Raw genomic sequence first — 19,777 nt, 5'->3', positions numbered from 1 at the left:
CACTCTTGCATACAGATGCATGTGCAAACGTGCACACGCACCACCTCAGAGACATTGCTCACACACGCTCACTCTCTCTCTCTCTCTCTTTGTATTCACACTGTAAGTAAAATTTGTCGTTATCTGCACAGGAATGAAAACTGTTGTCTTTTTTTCTTTACCATGTATTTACAAAAAAATCATGAGTCCTTCCCCGCCCCTCCCCCGATAACCCCCGCAAAGATAGATTACATTCAAAAAAGGTCCCGACCCCTCTTCTAGATTACATTCAAAATAATATACTATTCATGATGCAAAGTCACAGTTATTCATCTGAAAGAGGATCAAGATAGGCTACAGTTCAAATCAGAGGTCGAGCGGCGGGGTCGGGCTGGGAGGCGACCTTTGACCTCCGTGCCAGCAGGGCCGCACGTCTGCTTGGACGCCTGTCGGGCCAGGAGGGGTCCTGATGTCGAATCAGATCCAGAGTCTATGGTCCCCCTTTTCAGACAGGCAGCATCTCAAACAGCCTCTGTGTGAGCTCCCCATCACAGTGGAGAGGAAAGAGGAGATCATATTTCTTTTTTTCTTTTCTTCTTCTTCTTCTTCTTCTTCTTCTTCTTCTTCTTCTTCTTCTTCTTCTTCTTCTTCTTCTTCTTCTTCTTCTTCTTCTTCAGAGAAAAACACATTGTTCAAAGAAAGTCCTCCGCAGATCAAAAGTTGCCAAAAAAAGGAGTGTATTCTCACCGGTATTATGAACGAGCACAAAGAAATTATACAATGTAGCACAAATAAAATCCTATTTACATATAGTTTGTATTGCCAGTGGCCCATAACACATTGTCTTCAATAGATGTCACACGGTTTTGACATGATACCTGCTTAGAACAGATTATACTATTAAACATATCCTACTATTCATATAGACAAATATCAGAACTGTACAGAATGGACAGCAGGTTATGTACAGCGGACACGTGGTTATTATACAGAGCGGACAGACGTGGGATAAAGAAACCATCATGGAGGACAAGATGTTCGGACGTAGCCGGCGTAGCGGGGGTGGACTTTTCTTTCCATATCTAAGTGCAACTAAGGTTGTGCATTTGTCAAGTAACGCTACAAAGTGCACTTAACATAACAAAGATCCTTAATGCTTAATGTCTCCTTATGGAAATGCAGGATGGTTGTTATGAGGGAGTGACTGCTGCTGTTGTTGCAAAGTTTAATTCAGGACTTTTTTTTTTTGACATCTCAGGAAAACCACTTAATTTAGAAAGCAATAACAGCGAAGCATTTTAAAAGTAGTTTCCGTTCGTTAAGGTCTTCCCCCCCCAAAAAAAAATGTCTAGAAATGTGCTTCCCGGCTGCCCAGAGCAAGGAGCAGCATCAGCTCCAGCCCGGCTGCGTGGGACCGCTCAGAGAGAGGAAAACACCCCGGGGACACTTTAAGGGCAATCAGCCTCTTAATGAATCCTTTTACTGCACTCTCTTAGCCCACTAAAGATGAGATCTGCTCTTGTAATGGAAATAAATGACACATAAACAGGCTGGGACTTCAATACACACACGATGCTGAAAACCAAAAACGAAATCCTCCATACATGGAACCTGCGTCACACAAGAGGCAGAGGACGATGCTCCAGAGGTTCATCTTCTCTCGTCAAACACCGAAAACATCAGCATCGCACTCAGCGTTTGAGAAGATGCACACACGACCACGTCACTCACAGACACCCAACAGCAGAGATTTGCTAAATGGCATCGCTACTGAATGAAAAGTAAAAACGACCTGCGCTCGTCTGTTTCCGGATCAGACCCAGCTCCACCCGGCCTCATTCTTTGTGCTTCATGTGCGTCAAATGAACAACATTTAAAACACCACTCTTTAAATACTGATGAGCTGGTGTTCTTAGTGTCAAATATGAACAGGTATTTACAGAAAATAGGACTTATGATAACAGCGTTGTAAGATAAAAATTTTAAAAAAAAACAGTGTTGTTCTCCCTGGTGTCTCACAACCATAGCATTGGTTTTACATTTGGAAATCCTTCAGTGGACTTGAACAGGTTATTACAGCGGAATATAAAGGCCATATTTAAAAAGCTTTTAAGATTAAAGTTGCAATATTACAGGAACAAAATTGGAATATTATGAGAATTAAGTCATACTATTTCAGGAACAAAGTTGAAATATTACAGTAATGAAGTCATAATATTATTACTTTATTACCAAAGTAAAGTTGAAAAGAATAAACTCGGAATTCTCCCCTCATTTGCTACTTTTCTAAATATTTTATCGAATTGAGGTACAACTTTAATCTTGTAGTATTATGATTTCATTTTCAAAATCTCCAATTTGTTTTTCTTCAAAATGGCCCTCATGCTCCGTCGTAAGTTATGTATAATAACTATCTATGATCATCTATATGGGGTTTTAAACAGATATGCTCAAACACCTCAGAGTAAATCAACAGCTCCATGAGAAAACGGACTTTATAAATTCTACAAATATTTGAAAAGAATGTGGGATATATAAAGGAAAAAGCTTTGGCTGTAACTTCATGAATATTTTTTATCTTTTGGCAGACACTGCTGAATGAGAGGAGAAAGCTCTGTCCACAGCAAAATATTAATTTTGTCCATGATGGAGAGACACACTGTACAACCCAGTAATCAGTGTCTGAGTTTCATTTAGCTTTTATGCCTTTCACATATATGTATGTATGTATGTATGTATGTATGTATGTATGTATGTATGTATGTATGTATGTATGTATGTATGTATGTATGTATGTATGTATGTATGTATGTATGTATGTATGTATGTATGTATGTATGTATGTATGTATGTATGTATGTATGTATGTATGTATGTATGTATGTAGTGTTGATGATATTGATCCTGTATACATTTTGGTTTCCGTTTGTGAAACATGCTTCGGTAACATCTGCAGATGGACGAGTCCAAAAAAAGCAAAAATAAAATCACTGGATATTTAAGGCTTTTCTTCATGTGATGAGGACGAGAGCATTTACAGTAACATTTACAGCGTGATGAACACAGACACGCACTCACACACACACACACCTCCTCTCCTCTCCTCTTCTGTCGCTTCATGTGACAACACTCACAAAGCCCACATGCACGCGGAGAACATACAGGACACGGCTGGCGCATCAGCCCAGTATGTCCAGGTAGACGGGCGAGGCCTTGGCGAGGCTCTGGAGCATGCTGTGGATCTCCTTGATGTTCAGCCTCATGTAGGGCTCCCTCTGCCAGCAGCCCAGCATCAGGTCGTACACCTCCTTGGGGCAGGTGCGAGGCCGCTGCAGCACGCGGCCCTGGGTGATGCACTCAATCACCTGCAGGACACATGGGGACAATAACTGTCTGCTGCTTGTCTGTGACGTCTGAATGAGAGCGATGCAATAGATATGACTGATGGTGAAATGAAACGTGACATCAGAGTAGCGAAGGGATTTCAACCAATCAGCAGGACAAACAATATTGGTTGTCTGACATATTGGTATATTGTCTTTTTATTTAAGTTTTCGTCTTTTTTTGTCTGCCTGACCCTAACCCTAACCCTTGTCATTAGGACGTTTTTTCAAAATTCTGGTTGTTCTCTTAAAGAATAATTCATGAATCTTTATGAAAAAAGAAGGGAGGCGCCCTGTTGTGGTGCACTGTCGCCTCTCAGCAAGAAGGTTCATGGTTGACATAATATTGTATTTTAAAATTAAATGTAGATAGCCTGTTATATATTTGAAGACCAATGTCGTCTGTATGAATATGAGAATGAAAGAACAAGGAAGTGTTTTGGACAATCTGAAGTGGTACATAGCTGTTAATATTGATGTGATATAATATATAGTAATTGTTGATTTTCAATCATAAATACTGACGTATGTAAATACACACTTAAATATATTTCCCATATAATAACACTCATTCTTGCCAGAAGTGCCTTTTGAGTACTTAATGCTTTATGTACTAATTTCTAGAATCTTACATCTTCAGGGGTCTTTGCATGTTTTCCTCATGTGGGTTCGGTTAGGTGGAGATTCGTTGGAATTTGGAGATTGGATTAGTCAGACTTCATCTGTCCACTCTCCCTAATCATATGTGTCTGTGTTTTTCTCATGTACTCGTGATTTTGTCCAGATTCAAACCTTTGCTTTAGTGAGACCATCAGGAGCAACGTCTCGGTGTGTTAGTGTCGGACGTGAACCTGACGTAAATACATGTAATCTGAAGGAGAAAGACAGAGTCTGACCTCATTGTTGGAGAGCTGGTACCAGGGCTGTTTGCCGTAGGTGAAGATCTCCCACAGCACCACCCCGAGGCTCCACACGTCGCTCTCCGTGGTGAACCGCCGGTACATGATGCTCTCCGGGGGCATCCAGCGGATCGGCAGCATCGTATGACCGCCCACCTGCAGAGAGAGAGAGAGAGAGAGAGAAAGTGAGAGAGAGAGGAATCCTTTTTAGAAACCATCACAACAAGACCCCAAGAGTATGAAGTTCCAAATGTGTTTATTGGGATATTTTTAGGTATAACTAGATATAAATGGGATTATAACTCATGAAGGTCGGATCTATTGCATCTTTTCATTACTTCACTTTCACAAATGTAGTTCCACCATCACCAAATTGTCAATTGTGCAATATTTAAGCCAATATCAGGGTTTTGGCCAAATATAGCGTATATAGAGTCATGATAAAATGACTTGAACATGAAAATGATCAGTGATGTTTCCTCTATCACTGTTTCTTAATCAAATATTAAACTGCGAAAGTGAAAAGCCTCCTCGCAGCATAATCAACTCTAAGATAATCTCTAATTGTTGCGCTTCCAAAACAACAATTAGGAATCTGCTTTTGTGAAAGAAAAATAACCTATTTCAAATGAAGCCACAAAAATATTAAAAACTCTCTTCACCAGTGTTTAAATTGCGTCTTCATCTTATAAAATACATATAAACATTAGTAGGCCTATGTTTGTCTATGTAATCCTTGTTTTATTCACTGCAAATGTTGCTGTTGCATCTATATTGGTTTTCCTGAATCCCGAATCTAATTCATTATGTGATTTGCAGAATGAAAGCAGCGATAAAGCGAAAACAAGACAGTGTTTATGCTGTGAGCTGCGTTCATGCGTTTGCTTTGTTTCTCATCACAACATTTGAAACGAGGAGTTGGTGACAGGGTCTCTTCAAGTTGATCTTATCTGATGCAGACACATGCATCTGCAAGTTGTTTTTTTATATTTTATATTTCTGATTCCAGTTTGGCCAGGAGAGGGCACTGTGTGATTCAAACTGGGATCTGAGACACAGAGAAGGAGGAGATGAAATGCATCCATCTGTTCCTCAACATGACACATTTAAAAAATATTCAAGTCATTATAAAAAGGTGTAATCTCCTCACAAGCATCAGCTGACCATAGCATACATCATAACCCCTCAGAGCTTTAATATCAAGCTGCTCAGGAAGTGTAAAGAGGCATTAACTTCATGCCCAGGGAGAAAAAAACTAAAACTGCCCATGCCTTTTTGCACTGTTGCCCCTATTACCATGGAAACAGTAATTTTATGCAGATTATAGTATTTGCATTTAAATGGTATTAAAAAGATAAAATACCCCTGGTTAAAATTTTCATTTTTGCTGCTACAGTTATTTCAGAATAGAACTGCAAAAAAATTCTAATTACGTATTTGAGACTGTGGTATGTGGGTACATTTCCATATTTCTGTGCATATATATGAATGACTGCGAGTGTGTGCCTGCGAGAGTGAGAGACCGAGATGATTAGAAACACTCACTCTGTAATAGTCTGTGCTGTAAACGTCTCTGGACATGCCAAAGTCCCCTATCTTGACCAGCAGGTTTTCTCCGACCAGGCAGTTCCTGGTTGCCAAGTCTCTGTGGACAAAGTGCTGAGAGGCCAGGTAGACCATGCCAGCCGCAATCTGTTGGGCAATGTGCAGCATCTGGGACTGGGTGAGCTCCACCATGAGACTGTGTTGACCGTCGGACATCAGCACTGCATCAGGACCGTGAGACCTGCAACCCCAAAAACTCTCAGCAGCTCGTCTGTCGTAGTATTGCATCAAAACCATCAAAAATACACTCCAATTATTGAAAAAGAAATTAATAAAAATCTTGTGATAGTTAGGTCCAGAGAGGAGGTTATGTTTTTGTCCGGCACACTTTGTTGGTTGGTTGGATTGTTTGTATTTGTGGGCAGGATAACACAAAAACCACTCGACAAATAACCTCCAAACTTTGAAACTAGAAGGACGTGGCATGGGTCTTGAACATTGTGAGATATTCAATATTTTCATTGATTTCTTAGAGAATAATTGATGGATCTTGATGAAAGAAGAGGTATGCTCGTATATCTGTGAGTGTGTGTAATTTTGGTGCAGATCCAAATAAAAATCTGGATCTAGTGAATTTAAATGTGATTTCATCAGGGGAATGTTGGGCCTTAGCAGATGAATGGGTTCTTCTAGCTAAAGCACAATTTCAATCTACTAAAATTACCCTTCCACAATTGACCAAAAAATGCTATAATGATAATAATACCTGCAACAAGGACATTGTGCTTTTGTCCATTTTACGCAATAACTACTTGACGGATTACAAGGAAACTTGTTGGAAGGATGCAATATAAGTCAGGGAAGAATCCAATTTAATTTTCTCTTTAACATGATCGATTTTCAACATTTTCTCTGTTTTCCCAGAGAATAATTAATGGATCTTGATGAATATTAAGGGAACTGATATCGATGAGTGTGTGAAACTGTGTGATTTCAGGCGACTGTTCGGCATTGTCAGTGGTCTGTGTTCTTTAGATATTTTCTAAACAAATTTAAATTAAAGTATTGATAAGTGATCTTTAGAGTGGACGTCCTGGGTTTGTCCTCTGTTTCCAGTCTTTCATACTAAACAAGCTAATATTGCTGATTGTAACTTCATATTGAACATACAGATATGAAATATGTGTTGATCTTCTTCAACTATTCCTTTAAGGCCATTATCTGCAGAAGTCTCCTACCTGAGAAACTTGTTGAGGTCCCCATGCTTCATATATTCAAAAACCATGATGAGGGGGTCGCTGTCGACACACACGCCGTAGAAGGTGACAATGTGCTCGTGCTGCAGGTTGGTGAGCAGCTCGGCCTCCCTGTAGAAGTCTGCCCGGCCGCTCTCGCTGGCCTCTTTCAGGGTCTGGACGAAAAAGGCAGAGACACAAAGAGACGACAGGACACGCGGGGAGAAGCGTTATCTACAGCGACACACTTGTAGCCAGTAGAACTCGCCGACTGAACCGACAAGTGCATTGATTATTTTCCGGATGTGTACCTTCACTGCCACGTGGAGCTTCTCCTGGTCTGGTGTCAGGTTGTAGCACTCAGCGAGGAAGACCTTCCCGAAGGCTCCCTCTCCCAGCTCCCGCTTCAGGACGATGTTGTGTCTCTTGATGTGCTGGACAACTTTAATGCACAAAGATGACCAATCAAAGTCAAGGTCACATCTGCATTTTCATTAAAGTGGCGACTTTGGTTTATGTAAAATGGGAAAGATACTATCTTAAGTCCCTGTATTCGGCATTTACTGTATAAGCAGCACACTGTTGAGTGAAGGCTGGATAATATGGTTAAGCACACACTCTTCATACATACATTTTTTACTAAAAAGCCCTTAAAGCTGATTACGACGATATCATAGTATTTATTAAATGTTTGCAAACTGCTTACAAATGCAAAAGAATGAGAGTTCTACCATAAAATGTTTATGACCTGAGATTATGATTATTGTCAACAATATAGTTATAGTCAAACCTGATCTTATTAATTGATTTATTTGATTAATCATTATCTCATTTAGTCTACAAAATATATTTGACGACAAAAGCAAGAACCAGCAGATCTTCAAAAATCGATCGGATGTATCGGTTAATTAATTTTCAGTTGATAAAAGAAAACAACAAGACCAAACCACTCAGGGTCAGTCTGCTGCAATGAGCCTTTTGTAAACAAGCTTGTGTTTCCGAACATTATCCGTATGTCCTGCTGCCCCCGTAGAGCTGGAGTCTCTATCACAATGCAGCAGGACGCTGACAATAGATCTGGCGTCCAGCAGTGATCCCTGCATGGATTTATCAGAAAAGGTCCAGGTTACCAGGCATTGGTCGAGCGAGGCGGTAACTCACACGTGTCAGATTTCAGCATGCTGCCGGAGTTACGGAAGTACTGTGGGTTCTCAATGACAGGAATCTTTGTCATCCCGATGATCACTGCGTCTGGACCCATCTCCGAGGACGACGGGGTGTTGTTGCCATTGGAGACGTGATGAAGAGGGCTGGCGGAGTCATCGTCATTACTGATGACTGAGGAGGAGCCTAGGGAGGAGAGGGAAGAGAGGGAGGAGAGGATAGAGAAGGAGGAGGGGGAAAAGAGGGTGGAGAGGAACGAGAAGGAGGAGAGGGAAGACGAGAAGGGTGGTGGTCATAGATAAAGAGGAGGTGGAGCAAGGTTGGAGAAATGTAATCAAGGAGAATATATCAGGTGATTATAGACACAAGTCTTCCTGAATCAATATGAGAACATGAGCTCAGCACAAAGTGGGACTCGTAAATTCCTACAGTCACTCTTACACTGACACAGTAGAACTTGCAATGGTGGAACTTACATCTAAATAGTATGAAACCAATTCAGTAAATCTTAATTAATATATAATTGTAACTGGTTTATAAACAGTTTACAGAGTTTGTATCTGGAATATTTGAGCTTCATCTCTGGATATTTTGTATACACACAGTATTAGAAAGTTGTATAATGTGTATACTATGTACCTATTCAGTATATTTGTTATTTATTCATACTGTTTACTTCTTTTATATTTGTATTCTGCTGTAACAAGGGAATATCCCCAGTGTGGGATCAATAATGTTTTTATCTTATCTTATCTTATCTATCTATCTATATATATATATATATATATATATAGTCTATGGAGAAAACTGTAGTAAACAGCTAGCCTGGCTCTGTAGGCTAAGCTAGCTGGTTGATGGCTTTATCTGTTTTCAATGGATGGGCACAAAAATTGTTTCAACTCTAACTCTGGGCATAAATAAAAAATATTTCACCTTTAATACCAAACTTGGAGTTCCTTCCACATTTCAGAATGATCACCATCAGGACACAGCCGGTCAATGCAACTCCTGCGATTCCAACAACTACATACACCTGGGAAGAAAGAAATACAACAAGAGTGTTTGAAACAGCTTTGAAAAACATCTCACATCTTTTGGATCAGTCGCTACCAACCAGCGACCAGGATCCACCATAAGGCCCATTATGGGAAAAGCATACATTCACATAGCACTTTAATAATTCAATCAGCAAATCTTCGGTCAGCCGAAATGTACAAAGTCCGATGATGAGAAGCTTTAGCCGCTGTTCACACCAAATATCAAAAAAATGTGACCTTATTATCTGTGACCACGGTGCCACACACGCTGCTTTAAGCATTTCGGAAACTGTTGATCTCCAGGGATTGTCAGAACAACCGTCTCTGAAGTTCACGCAGAACAGTGCGTAAAAAACAAAAAACGTGGACTGTGGACTGAAATGATTTGTTGACGAGAGAGACACATTAAGCAGTTAGGTGGATGTGCTACAACAGCAGAGGACCATGTCACGTTCCTCTCCACTCAGCTTACAACAGAAATCTAAGGCTGCAGTAGACACCAAAGACTTGAAGATTGGCTTGCTTATGGCCCATTGATACCAGCCAATCATGTCTCAGCGTGTCGGAGTATTGCTGCTGACCCTTTATGGACACAGTTTACAATCCTCTAATGGTTTCTCCAACATCATAATGCATGTTGTAAAGCAAAGGTCAACTCAAACCAGTTTCATGAACATAACAAGTCGTTAAGCGTTCTTCCTCCCCAGTCGCAAGATCTGAATCCAAAGGAGATTTACGACATGAATGTGCAGCTGACGAATTTGCAGATTGTCTTGATTCAGTTGTGTCACCATGTCACAGAATCTCAAGGAATATTTCCAAAATCTTGAAGAACCTCTAATCATTCCTCTAATCGTTGCTCTTCTCTTTATATAAATACGAAAGATATCTTTGATTGACCAGCTCACAACTGACACATTCATTTTAAGGGGGCCACACACCAAAAGGTTAGAAACCACTGCTTTAGATGGTAAGGGGGGCTGATCACTTACAGCAACACTGTCATCCAACGGGGGGAGCGGGGAATCTGAAAATAAGAATAAAATCAAAGTATCATTAAAATCAAGTAATCAAAATTCTTGTCTGAACATTTGAAAATTAAAACTATTTAACCCAAACATGTTTTATAAAGCTGACTATAAGTGGACATGAGCTTTTTAACAGTCCATAAACTCACCCGTAGTATCTGGTCAGACGAAAGATGCAGGCACAGGCCACAGGAGGAGGAAAAGATACACAGCATGGTAGAGTTCATTTTAACTTCATATATATTAATTCTCAACCTAGTAAGGTTTTATAAAGCTAAATCATTACTTACAGTAGTAGACGGCCTCATCTCCTAAAAATGGGGAAGAAAAATCTCTATTACTCAACTTCACAGACACAAACGATTCTTGTTCTATAATAATAATATAACTTCTTACTAAATTAAGCCATATAAAACCCAGCACAGTCCTACCTGGTCCAGGTGGGTCGATGAACTGGGCAGACACCTTCTTCTCGTCCCGGCCGTACTCGTTCTTTGCCACCAGCCTGTACACGCCATTGTGAATGTGCGTGGGGTTGACCAGCTGCAGGCAGCCATGGTCCTCGGTGTCGGTGGACAGGTGGATCTGCGTGTGCACGTAGTCCATCTCCTCCAGGGGCTTGTTGTCCTGGTACCACTCGAGCTTGGGCTTGGGGTTCCCCGTCACGCTGAAGGGGATGCACCAGTGGTGGTTCTGCTCCGGCCCCAGCAGCTGCTGGATGGTGGGGGCAACTGACACGGAGGCAACAGTAGAGGAAGAGTAATCACGGGATGACAGGACATAAACACCAGGATGAAACACCAGTGAGGAAAGGCAACATTCATGGGATTAGAGAAGAGATGCAACCGGGGATGGAAAGTGTGGTCGACAGCGGAGAGGGACGGATCGCACAACGTTTGAACTGTGACACCGGGAAAACATGGAAAGAGGGGAATGAGGAGAAATGTTGCACTAAACAGGCAGAGGAGCACGGCGAGGCACGAGGAGCTTCACAGGAGGAAGAGTTATGAACAGGAAACAGCAAGAGTCAATACGATTTGCAGAGAGACAGAAATTAGAACAAACTGAGGAGCCTTGTGCTTCCACTGGAAAAACTGTCTAGAAGGCAGCATTTAAAAGATCATCTGAGAGGAAATTAGACAAACTCACACAGTGAATGTAATTCTTAAAGATGCATGCTGTAATGCTAGTATTGCTTAACATTCACAGTTAATGATGACAGAGAAGCAAGAAGCCTTACAGAGGATATTAAGCTGCAGGGTGGCCTCCGTCTGACCGACCATGTTCTCAGCGCTGCATATGATCACCCTGCCATTATCGTCAGGAGACAGGCCTGACAAGGTGAGGGTGCTCTTTGTTTCCAGTGCTTCGATCTGCAGACACACCAGTATCGTGTACATTATACAGTGTGTCCTGTTTATAAGGATCTGGTGTGATCTTTAGTACAGGGACAAAAATCAGACAATAACAAACAGACACGACGGCACAGTACACATCTCCTATCAGCCCCAGTCAAGTGTAGCACATAGGATAAATTATGTTGGTCACTTTATCAAGAGTACTTTGTAATAAATGCTTTAAATTGTTTATTAACAGTAATTAACTTAATGACTGGATCAATGGATCATTGGATGTATAGATGGATGGATTTGAAATAGTTGCAGAACAATTGTGAATTATTAGTATTGGAACTATGTCAGCTAAAAGTAGAAATGAAAATAGCCATAAGTCCTGGATATACAGGTAAAAAAGTAGTAGTAAGATATTTAGTTTTACAAAAATGGAACAGTCCAAATAAGCTAAAAGTAAATAAATACATGAGCTAAATGTGATGGATAAAGAAAGAAAATAATTAGCTAAAACAGTTAAAAGTATATCAATAGATTAATTTAAAACAAAACCTCAATGAGATGGATAAACAGTAAAAAGAAAAAGGAAATATAGGTCAACACAGATGTTACTAATTATCAGTATTTACCATTTTAAAAATATTTACTTTTGCTAAACATATTGATAATTGACACTCGTCCAATCAGCTCTCCAGACACGTATCAGGTCTTGACCAACCAAGTTTCATAAATTAAGCCACAAGCCTGAAATTATAAGCGACCACAAGTGTTTGAGGTGTCATAATATTTGTTCATCATTTTAACAATAATGTGTTAATAGTTTTTTTACAGAGGTCCTGACGATTCTGCTTGGACCTAAATTTCATGCCTTTGAAAGTCGAACCTCATCTTTCAGGAACCTCAGGTCTACATAGTCCCAACAGTCCCACTCAACTGAAATCTTCCTATTTTTGACTTAAAGGACAAAGCTTGTCAGTATTATCAACAGACGCCATGGAAAAACCATGACCAACATTGTTTTATAGTCCACTTTGAGACTTTGTTGCACTGCTGTCGCACCCGCATGGCACTTGGCCCTAGTCTACTGGTCTACTGGTTCCTTGGGAAGATGCAAATCTTTAAAAAACAGATTACAGATTCATTTTAAATCAGGCATTTTCCTAAAAAACTGCTGGACACTGTAGTTTGCGATCAAATAGGACTAAACAGTCTGTTGATTTGCTCTATTTTTTCCTGTGGATTAACACATTTGGTGCTCTGGTGAGATCTTATGGCACTGGGATTCTCAAAATAAAATAGGGTAACCATGATAAGGCACTCTTATCACTACAGACATCACTGACAGAACTGATTACCATGTTTACTTAGAGTTAGTTTTCTTGGTTAAATAAATACTGCAACTGCTGAAATGTGTGACCTTCCTCCTTTCTTGTTACACAACACGAGCCAATGTGTAACAGTACCAACAGAGCTCTATAAGTTATATCATGGTTCAATTAGGATTTGGTCTTTGTCATATTGACAATGATTCAATTTATCCCATTGTAGTTCTCAAAGTGGATTTGAAACTTAAGTAGAACTCACAAGGTATGTCATTCTATTTCCTGCATTACTACTAAAGCAAAACCTTTTCAAATCGAGTGCTCAAAGTGGTGAACCCTTGGGAAAGTGTTCCCTCGTACACTCACCTCGTGTTGTGTGGAGAGCAGGTCCAGGTTCCACAGGATCTCAGGGAGAGGGGAACCTGTGGTGGTGCACACAGCTTCCACGTTGCTCCCCCGCATCTGGGTCACAGTCTTTGGGGTGAGCTCCACTTTGGGAACCACTGCAAGACACAGACACACAGGAAAAATTAAACATCTGTTGTAGATATAAAACCTTTCACAGCTTGATTTGTTTCCAGGTTTCTCTCCGTCTTCGTTTTATGTCTCCATGAGGTGATCACCTCTCTGTAAACATTCAATATCAGATACGTAACGTTGCTTAATATAACTCGGTTTCACATTACCACAGTCCGGTGGAGTGAGTTTGGCGAAGGCCGTCGTCTCTCCTCTATCGTCCATGCATCTCAGATCCTGGCCGTCTATGTCTTCTGCGAGCCTCAGTTTGATCCACAAGTTCTCACAAACACAATCCAGAGGGTTTCCATACAGGAAGAGCCTGGCGATTGAAAACGCAGCACGTGAGAAACTCGTGCTCTCGCACAGGCACAGAGTGATGTGCAGACGATTAGTGCACGTGATACTTACGGTAATGTTATGTTAAAGTTCTGAAATGTTCTCCAGGAGAGCGTGGATAGATTATTGTCTCTGAGATTTCTAAAAGCAAAGAAAACGAGATATTAGAAATCCAAACTTGGCAACTCCAGTGTACATCAGTGAAAATAACTTAAAGAAAATGATTCTTACACATATTGAAGTCTTGTGTTGTTGAAAAATGCATCTGATGATATCGATGTCAATCTGGTGTTTATCACTGTTCTGTTGGAAGTGAAAAAGTAGAGTTATCACATCATCTGCAGTTTTTATCTGTTGGCGTTTCCGTGAAAAACACATGGTGTGATACTTACAGGTTTCTGAGGTTTATGTAGTGTCTCAAACTGTTGTCATTCATGTCAAACAGTCTGTTCTGATTTGCAATGTATCTGTGGAAAAATGTCCAAGAAAGATATGTTAGATGCAGTAACAATGAGGTAAACAACTCGATCTGAATCTGTACTACCTCTTTATGCACTATAAGTAACATTAACATTTACAGTCACAGTGTAAAACAAACAAGTAAATTGTGTTTGATTGAAACTTGAAACAAAAAAAGATGATATTTGTTTATTTTGTAGGCATTTCTCATTTTTTATGTGTATGTTATCGTCTCATATTGCTTCACTGTGGGTATTAAGTTCGCAGCACATTTGATTTCCAATACAATGTGAATCATTACAACAGTATGTGTTTACGCAGTCAGACATATAAAGATAGTTTCACGGATTTAATGTATTTCCCAGCAGTGCTGTGATGCTCTCAACCCTCTTTGAGAAAGTTGGTTGTTCTTTAAGTTTAGCTAAAATACAGTAGAATAAATTAAATGACAAGAGAATACTAGTACAGCTTTGTGTACTTTTGGCATGTGTGCCCATGGTGTCCTTACCATTTGGCTATCATTATAGTATAATCAAAACAGTGTAGTGTCTTAAAATATATATGTTAGAGTATCTTAAGGGCTCTAAAGGTCCGGGTGCAGCTTCAGGAGTTGACCTTATTCCCTAAAATATTACAAATCTGGCCCAGTGAAGTTAACTGCTGGATTTAAAAGTCACAACCTTCCCTTATCTAACAAAAAATATGTAAAATGTGTGGGAAAATATCAGATGTTTGGCTGCTTGCTGCTTTGTTTGCAAAATGCAGAATAATCGTGTTTTGGTCCAGCTACTGTAAAAGCCATGCCAGTCTGATGTGACACCTCTATCGCCAGCGGGTCTGCCTCAGAGAGCTCACCCATGTCTCCCCTCCATCATCTCCAGTGGGTGCCATGCAGCTGTGTGCCTGTGCACGGCTGTACCAGGTGCACAGGCCTGCACACTGACGCAGATAAGGCCAGGCTACATGACTGTGGTGGGAATACACCGCCTGTATCTCCGCTTGTATACAACCGATGGGCTCTGGTGTGTAATCTGGCCACAATGTGGATCTTTTTTTTTCTTTCTTTTTCCCACATTGAGGCCATGTTTCACAAAGACCGAGAACGATCACCTTCCATAGGCTGCGAACGGGGCCTGGACCGTTTACTACCATCACTACCTCTGGAGCTATTTTGTAAAGGAAACACCGACTAATCCAAATAAGCCTGACGCACACTCTCACCACCATTACACACACACACACACACACACACACACACACACACACACACACACACACACACACAGACGTCGGTAGTGGCATGCGCAACCCCCATGCACTCACGACGCGCACGCTGGCTACATGATCCGACAAACCATGCATGGTTCCGCGAATAGAAAAATCACAAATGTTCGTGTTTGACATTACGCGCAGAACACAGATGTCTTATTGATCTTGAATCTCTAACGGTGAAGTAACACCCGAGTGCTGCTGGTGTTATCATCCCCATCACCACCTTGATTAGTAGTATCACAATCCCAGCCCTTAGGTATTACTGCGACCTACGATCGAAGGTGGTTCTTTACGCATTGCATCCTAATAAGTTCACCAGCTTGTCTGTCTGTCTGTGTGTGTGTGTGTGTGTGTGTCTGTGTGTGTGTGTGTGTGTGTGTCTGCGCGACCATTTTTTCATACATGCACACTTACATCTCGGTGATGTTCTCCATGTCATCCAGCGTGAGCACGGGGAAATCCTCGATCCCCGGCACGGAATCAATACAAACAATCCTTGAGATGCTGCAGGTGCACGACGCGGGGCAGGCATCGCCAAATCTCCACATCGGCCCCAGCATCATCAGCACCAGCAGCAGCGAGCCGAGCCGAGCCGTGCCATGTTCCCCCGCGCTGGAGTCCATCGCAGGTCCAATAATGATCTCTCCCCCAACACACACACACACAGCACACACACACACACACACGACCCCCCCACCCCCTCCCACCCACCCACCCACCCCCCAAAAAAACACAGAATCTGGTCAGACTGAATTATTGGGTTGAGATTTTTTGTCCTTCCTCGCCTCCGTTATAATGTGGCCAAGTTAATCCGTTACACTCCGCGGGAAGGGAGGGAAGGGGGGGGGGTCGGTCGGTGAGGAATGCGCAGCGGAGCCCACGGGTTTTTTGTTTTTTTTTGAAATATCAAGATGCCATGGACTGGCCTTCCCGTCTCCGCAGAGCTGCTCTCCTCCTCACACTACTGCATCTCGATGCCGCGAAGCGAGGTGTCAAGTGCTCCGTCCCGGTGCCTCCTCTCCTCCTCTCCTCCTCCTCTCCTCCTCCTCCTCCTCCTCCTCCTCCTCCTCCGCTGCTGCCGCTGCTGGCTCCCTCCTCTGTGGCTCGGGCACGGGCTGCTCGCCTCCACCTTGTAAAACAAATATGAGGTGTTCCAGATGTTTATAGATCAATAGGCGGCGAGGCCCCCCCTCACCCGACGAGCGTCCTCCTCTCTCATATGTGCGGTGATGGAGAGAGAGGGGGGGAAAGAAAAGAAGAGAAGGCTGCACAGCGGAGTAAGGATGCGTGGTGAGGCTGCGTGCGTGTGTGTGTGTGTGTGTGTGTGTGTGTGTGTGTGTGTGTGTGTGTGTGCACGGAGGAAGCCTGCACCTGCATCCGTCTATCGATTATCGACGAGGACGCGAGCGCATCTGCCTCCCCGAGCCAGCAGCACTGGGACTGGGTTTACTGGTTTTAATGGTGGTGCCCCTGGAGGTGCATTTATGACATGTTGTATTTATGGGAATTTGTTGTTTTGGGGGGGGATTTTCCTTTATAATATACTGGTCGTGCAACAAAAAAAAAAACAAACATCAGCAAGCCTGCAATGTACGCGCCTTCAGGTTATATAGGCTGCACATGTGGCTGTAGCTGGAATCAAAGTCAACATCAAAGTCAAATGCCCCTGCGTGTCGGCGGGCACGACAACAACATGGATGTAAACTCTGGTGAGGTTGTAGTTGACCTGGAGCCATGTATTGGATGAAAGCAGCGCCCCCCCCACCCACCCCCCCACCCCCTCTCCTCCTCACCAACACTGGTGTACGGTTGGCCATTAAGGCCTATAGTGTGACGTACGGTTGACGCACAAGACGGGTGCATCTATGAGAAATAATTACCTGTACTATATCTGCAAGCTTCAAATGGTTCTCACTCCCAATCACTGATCAGGGCACGATCGCCTGAAGGAGCATGGATTTGGGGATGGGGGGGGTGGCAGCTGTAGGTCTATAGATTTTTTTTAAATACCTCCTGACATGGAACAGTTTGAAGGAAATATTAATATTGACACACATCACAACCCACTGTCTTCCTGTGATCACATGTGTTTTATGGACTGTGTGTGTGTGTGTGTGATTTTAACTTCTGATTAAATTTTGTAAACAACATTAAAGGGCTGACCCCCGTCTGGTTGGTGCACATTCATTTCATGAGTGAAGCATGTATTTTCCATTATTTTATGTCCCAAAGGAAATGTCATATAAGCACTCAGTCTTTTTTCCCCCATAAGAATCAGCCTAATCATATGTTTCAAAATAATGAAAAATATATCTTGTTTACCGGTGGATTCCTAAAAATCACCCATAACGAGGAGGCACACTCAGCGAGGACACATGATCTATGACACAGCCCATGGTTAGTGTCGCTATGGTGACTTGCTTTTTACAAATAGCACGGACAATGTCAAGTGTCGCTATGGTTGCAGATGAAAATATGTACGCAGGCTTTTTTTTTTGTATGAGAAACATCAAGAACTGAATTATATCTGTCTCCATGGTAACATCAGAGCAGAGGAGAGGAAAGAGAGCTCTTTATTTTGCAATAGATCCTTGCCTATATCTGAAGGAGCATGACAACACTACGGGGGAGAGGGATGTTTAAAATAGATCAAGTGTGGACATAATTCAGGCTCCTTATTTACAAAAAAAAAAAAAAAAATGTCAGTGAGGTGCTGGCTCTATCTGATCTCAAGACTTTATCATTTCAAAGCTCATTTCATTGAGTATTTTTAAACGTTACTTTTGAAATGTCCTGTTTGGAGCCTACATGATGCTTTAAAAATCCAAACTTTGAGGCGCAGTAAGAGGTGAGAAGTTCAACCCTGAGACTTTTCTTCATGCCACATCAAGAGATCTTCCTCCTCTCCAACATCTCGTTTCTTCTGCATCATCCAACTCTGCACCTCCTCCATCTCTGCTCCCATACACCTCCTCCTGAACCAGCTGGTGGCAGACTTGTCTTGAACCTTGCGTGCAGTGATGCAGCTGTGACTCAGCCGACTGATCTACATCCTGTACCATCCACTGCCTCTCCGTCAGTGGATCACACTGTAACTGTTGTTCTGCTGCAGCCACAACTGGTTTCATATACTTCAGAGCAAACACTTTAATCAGTCGTGTGACATCAGAAAACCACCCCTCTTGTTTAACATTATCCAATGTACCTGTCAATAAAAAAAAAGGCAAATTCTTGTATATGTACTCGTACTTGACCAGTTTCTGCAAACTGCTGCAGGCAGGGTTTATACAACTGTCGTCATCACACTACACACAGGATTCAGTCGCAGTTCCATTCGGTTGTGAAATCCACATAGGCAGCATTTTTGATCCATCTCAGAACAAGACCGAACTTGGCACGAATATCAAAAGATGAACTGAGCCTGGAGGTAGAACAGGTTGAACTTAGAGTTGGTGCAGGTGGTTGGGATTAAGGATTTCCATGTAGTTTTGATATTTTGCTGCTTTTTTTTCAGTCACTGCCCCAGTCCTCAACCTCTCATGTAACTTTTAAAAGGCTTCCAACAAGATTTTCCCGACCTGACATTAAGTTGATAGGAAAAGGGCTACCAAAAACCCCACAGAGATGTATTGTGTATCACTATTCAGCCAAGAAATACCTAAATATATACAATTTCTGGATATATTTTGTAGGTGGAATACATTTCGTATAGGTGGAATAGTGTGTATCTCCATTCAGCCAAAAAGACTACAGAAATATGTAGGGATTCAGCCAAAAAAGATCAAGATATGCATTGAGTATTGCCATTCAGCTAAAAGATATGAGGTATAATTGTTGGTGCATCCAGCCCTAATCTTGATGTATTTGGATTTTAAACTACCTCTGAAATTATTATTATTAATATAATATTTTTTGTCCCACAGTTTCAACGTCTCTCTCACAGAAGTTAGTGGAATTATCATTGGAAAACAAACCATAACTTGACTTTAATTGCTGGAGGTAGTAGGGGGGGCGGTCTGCCGGAGTAGGCGGGGTAGCTGCCTGTGAGCCCTCACTCGGAGCAACACCGCCCCTGCTGGAGGGAGCGCTTGATATCCTCCACTCGGCCACACGGTTTACACTGATTCATGTCGGTGACAGCCACTCCTCTTAGCTCCGCTCGCGGGGTGCGGGCTCGAGCGGCAAAAGAAGCGGACCCCCGTTTGAGTGTGGTGGAATCGAGCTCTCGCACCGTGCCTCCTCCTGTCCAT

The 19,777-nt window shown here is 42.0% G+C and overlaps 1 protein-coding gene across 1 annotated transcript; it reads right to left on the bottom strand.

The window, feature by feature from the left end:
• Nucleotides 1-3,158: 3,158 nt before the first annotated feature.
• Nucleotides 3,159-16,150, bottom strand: ntrk2b (neurotrophic tyrosine kinase, receptor, type 2b). The gene is made up of 18 exons (XM_061075805.1): nt 15,942-16,150; nt 14,189-14,263; nt 14,028-14,099; nt 13,869-13,937; nt 13,628-13,779; nt 13,308-13,444; nt 11,511-11,643; nt 10,702-11,001; nt 10,561-10,578; nt 10,420-10,428; nt 10,235-10,269; nt 9,139-9,238; nt 8,203-8,391; nt 7,353-7,483; nt 7,045-7,217; nt 5,807-6,047; nt 4,259-4,417; nt 3,159-3,344 (listed from the first exon to the last, which is right to left on the bottom strand). The coding sequence occupies exons 1-18, from the start codon at nt 16,148-16,150 to the stop codon at nt 3,159-3,161; spliced, it is 2,388 nt and encodes a 795-aa protein (XP_060931788.1).
• Nucleotides 16,151-19,777: the final 3,627 nt, after the last annotated feature.

This window comes from Limanda limanda, chromosome 1 (assembly GCF_963576545.1).
Source record: "Limanda limanda chromosome 1, fLimLim1.1, whole genome shotgun sequence".
Taxonomy (NCBI): Eukaryota; Metazoa; Chordata; class Actinopteri; order Pleuronectiformes; family Pleuronectidae; genus Limanda; species Limanda limanda.
Note: the sequence above shows the minus strand (reverse complement) of the source record. Positions and strands in the feature narration are given on the sequence as shown.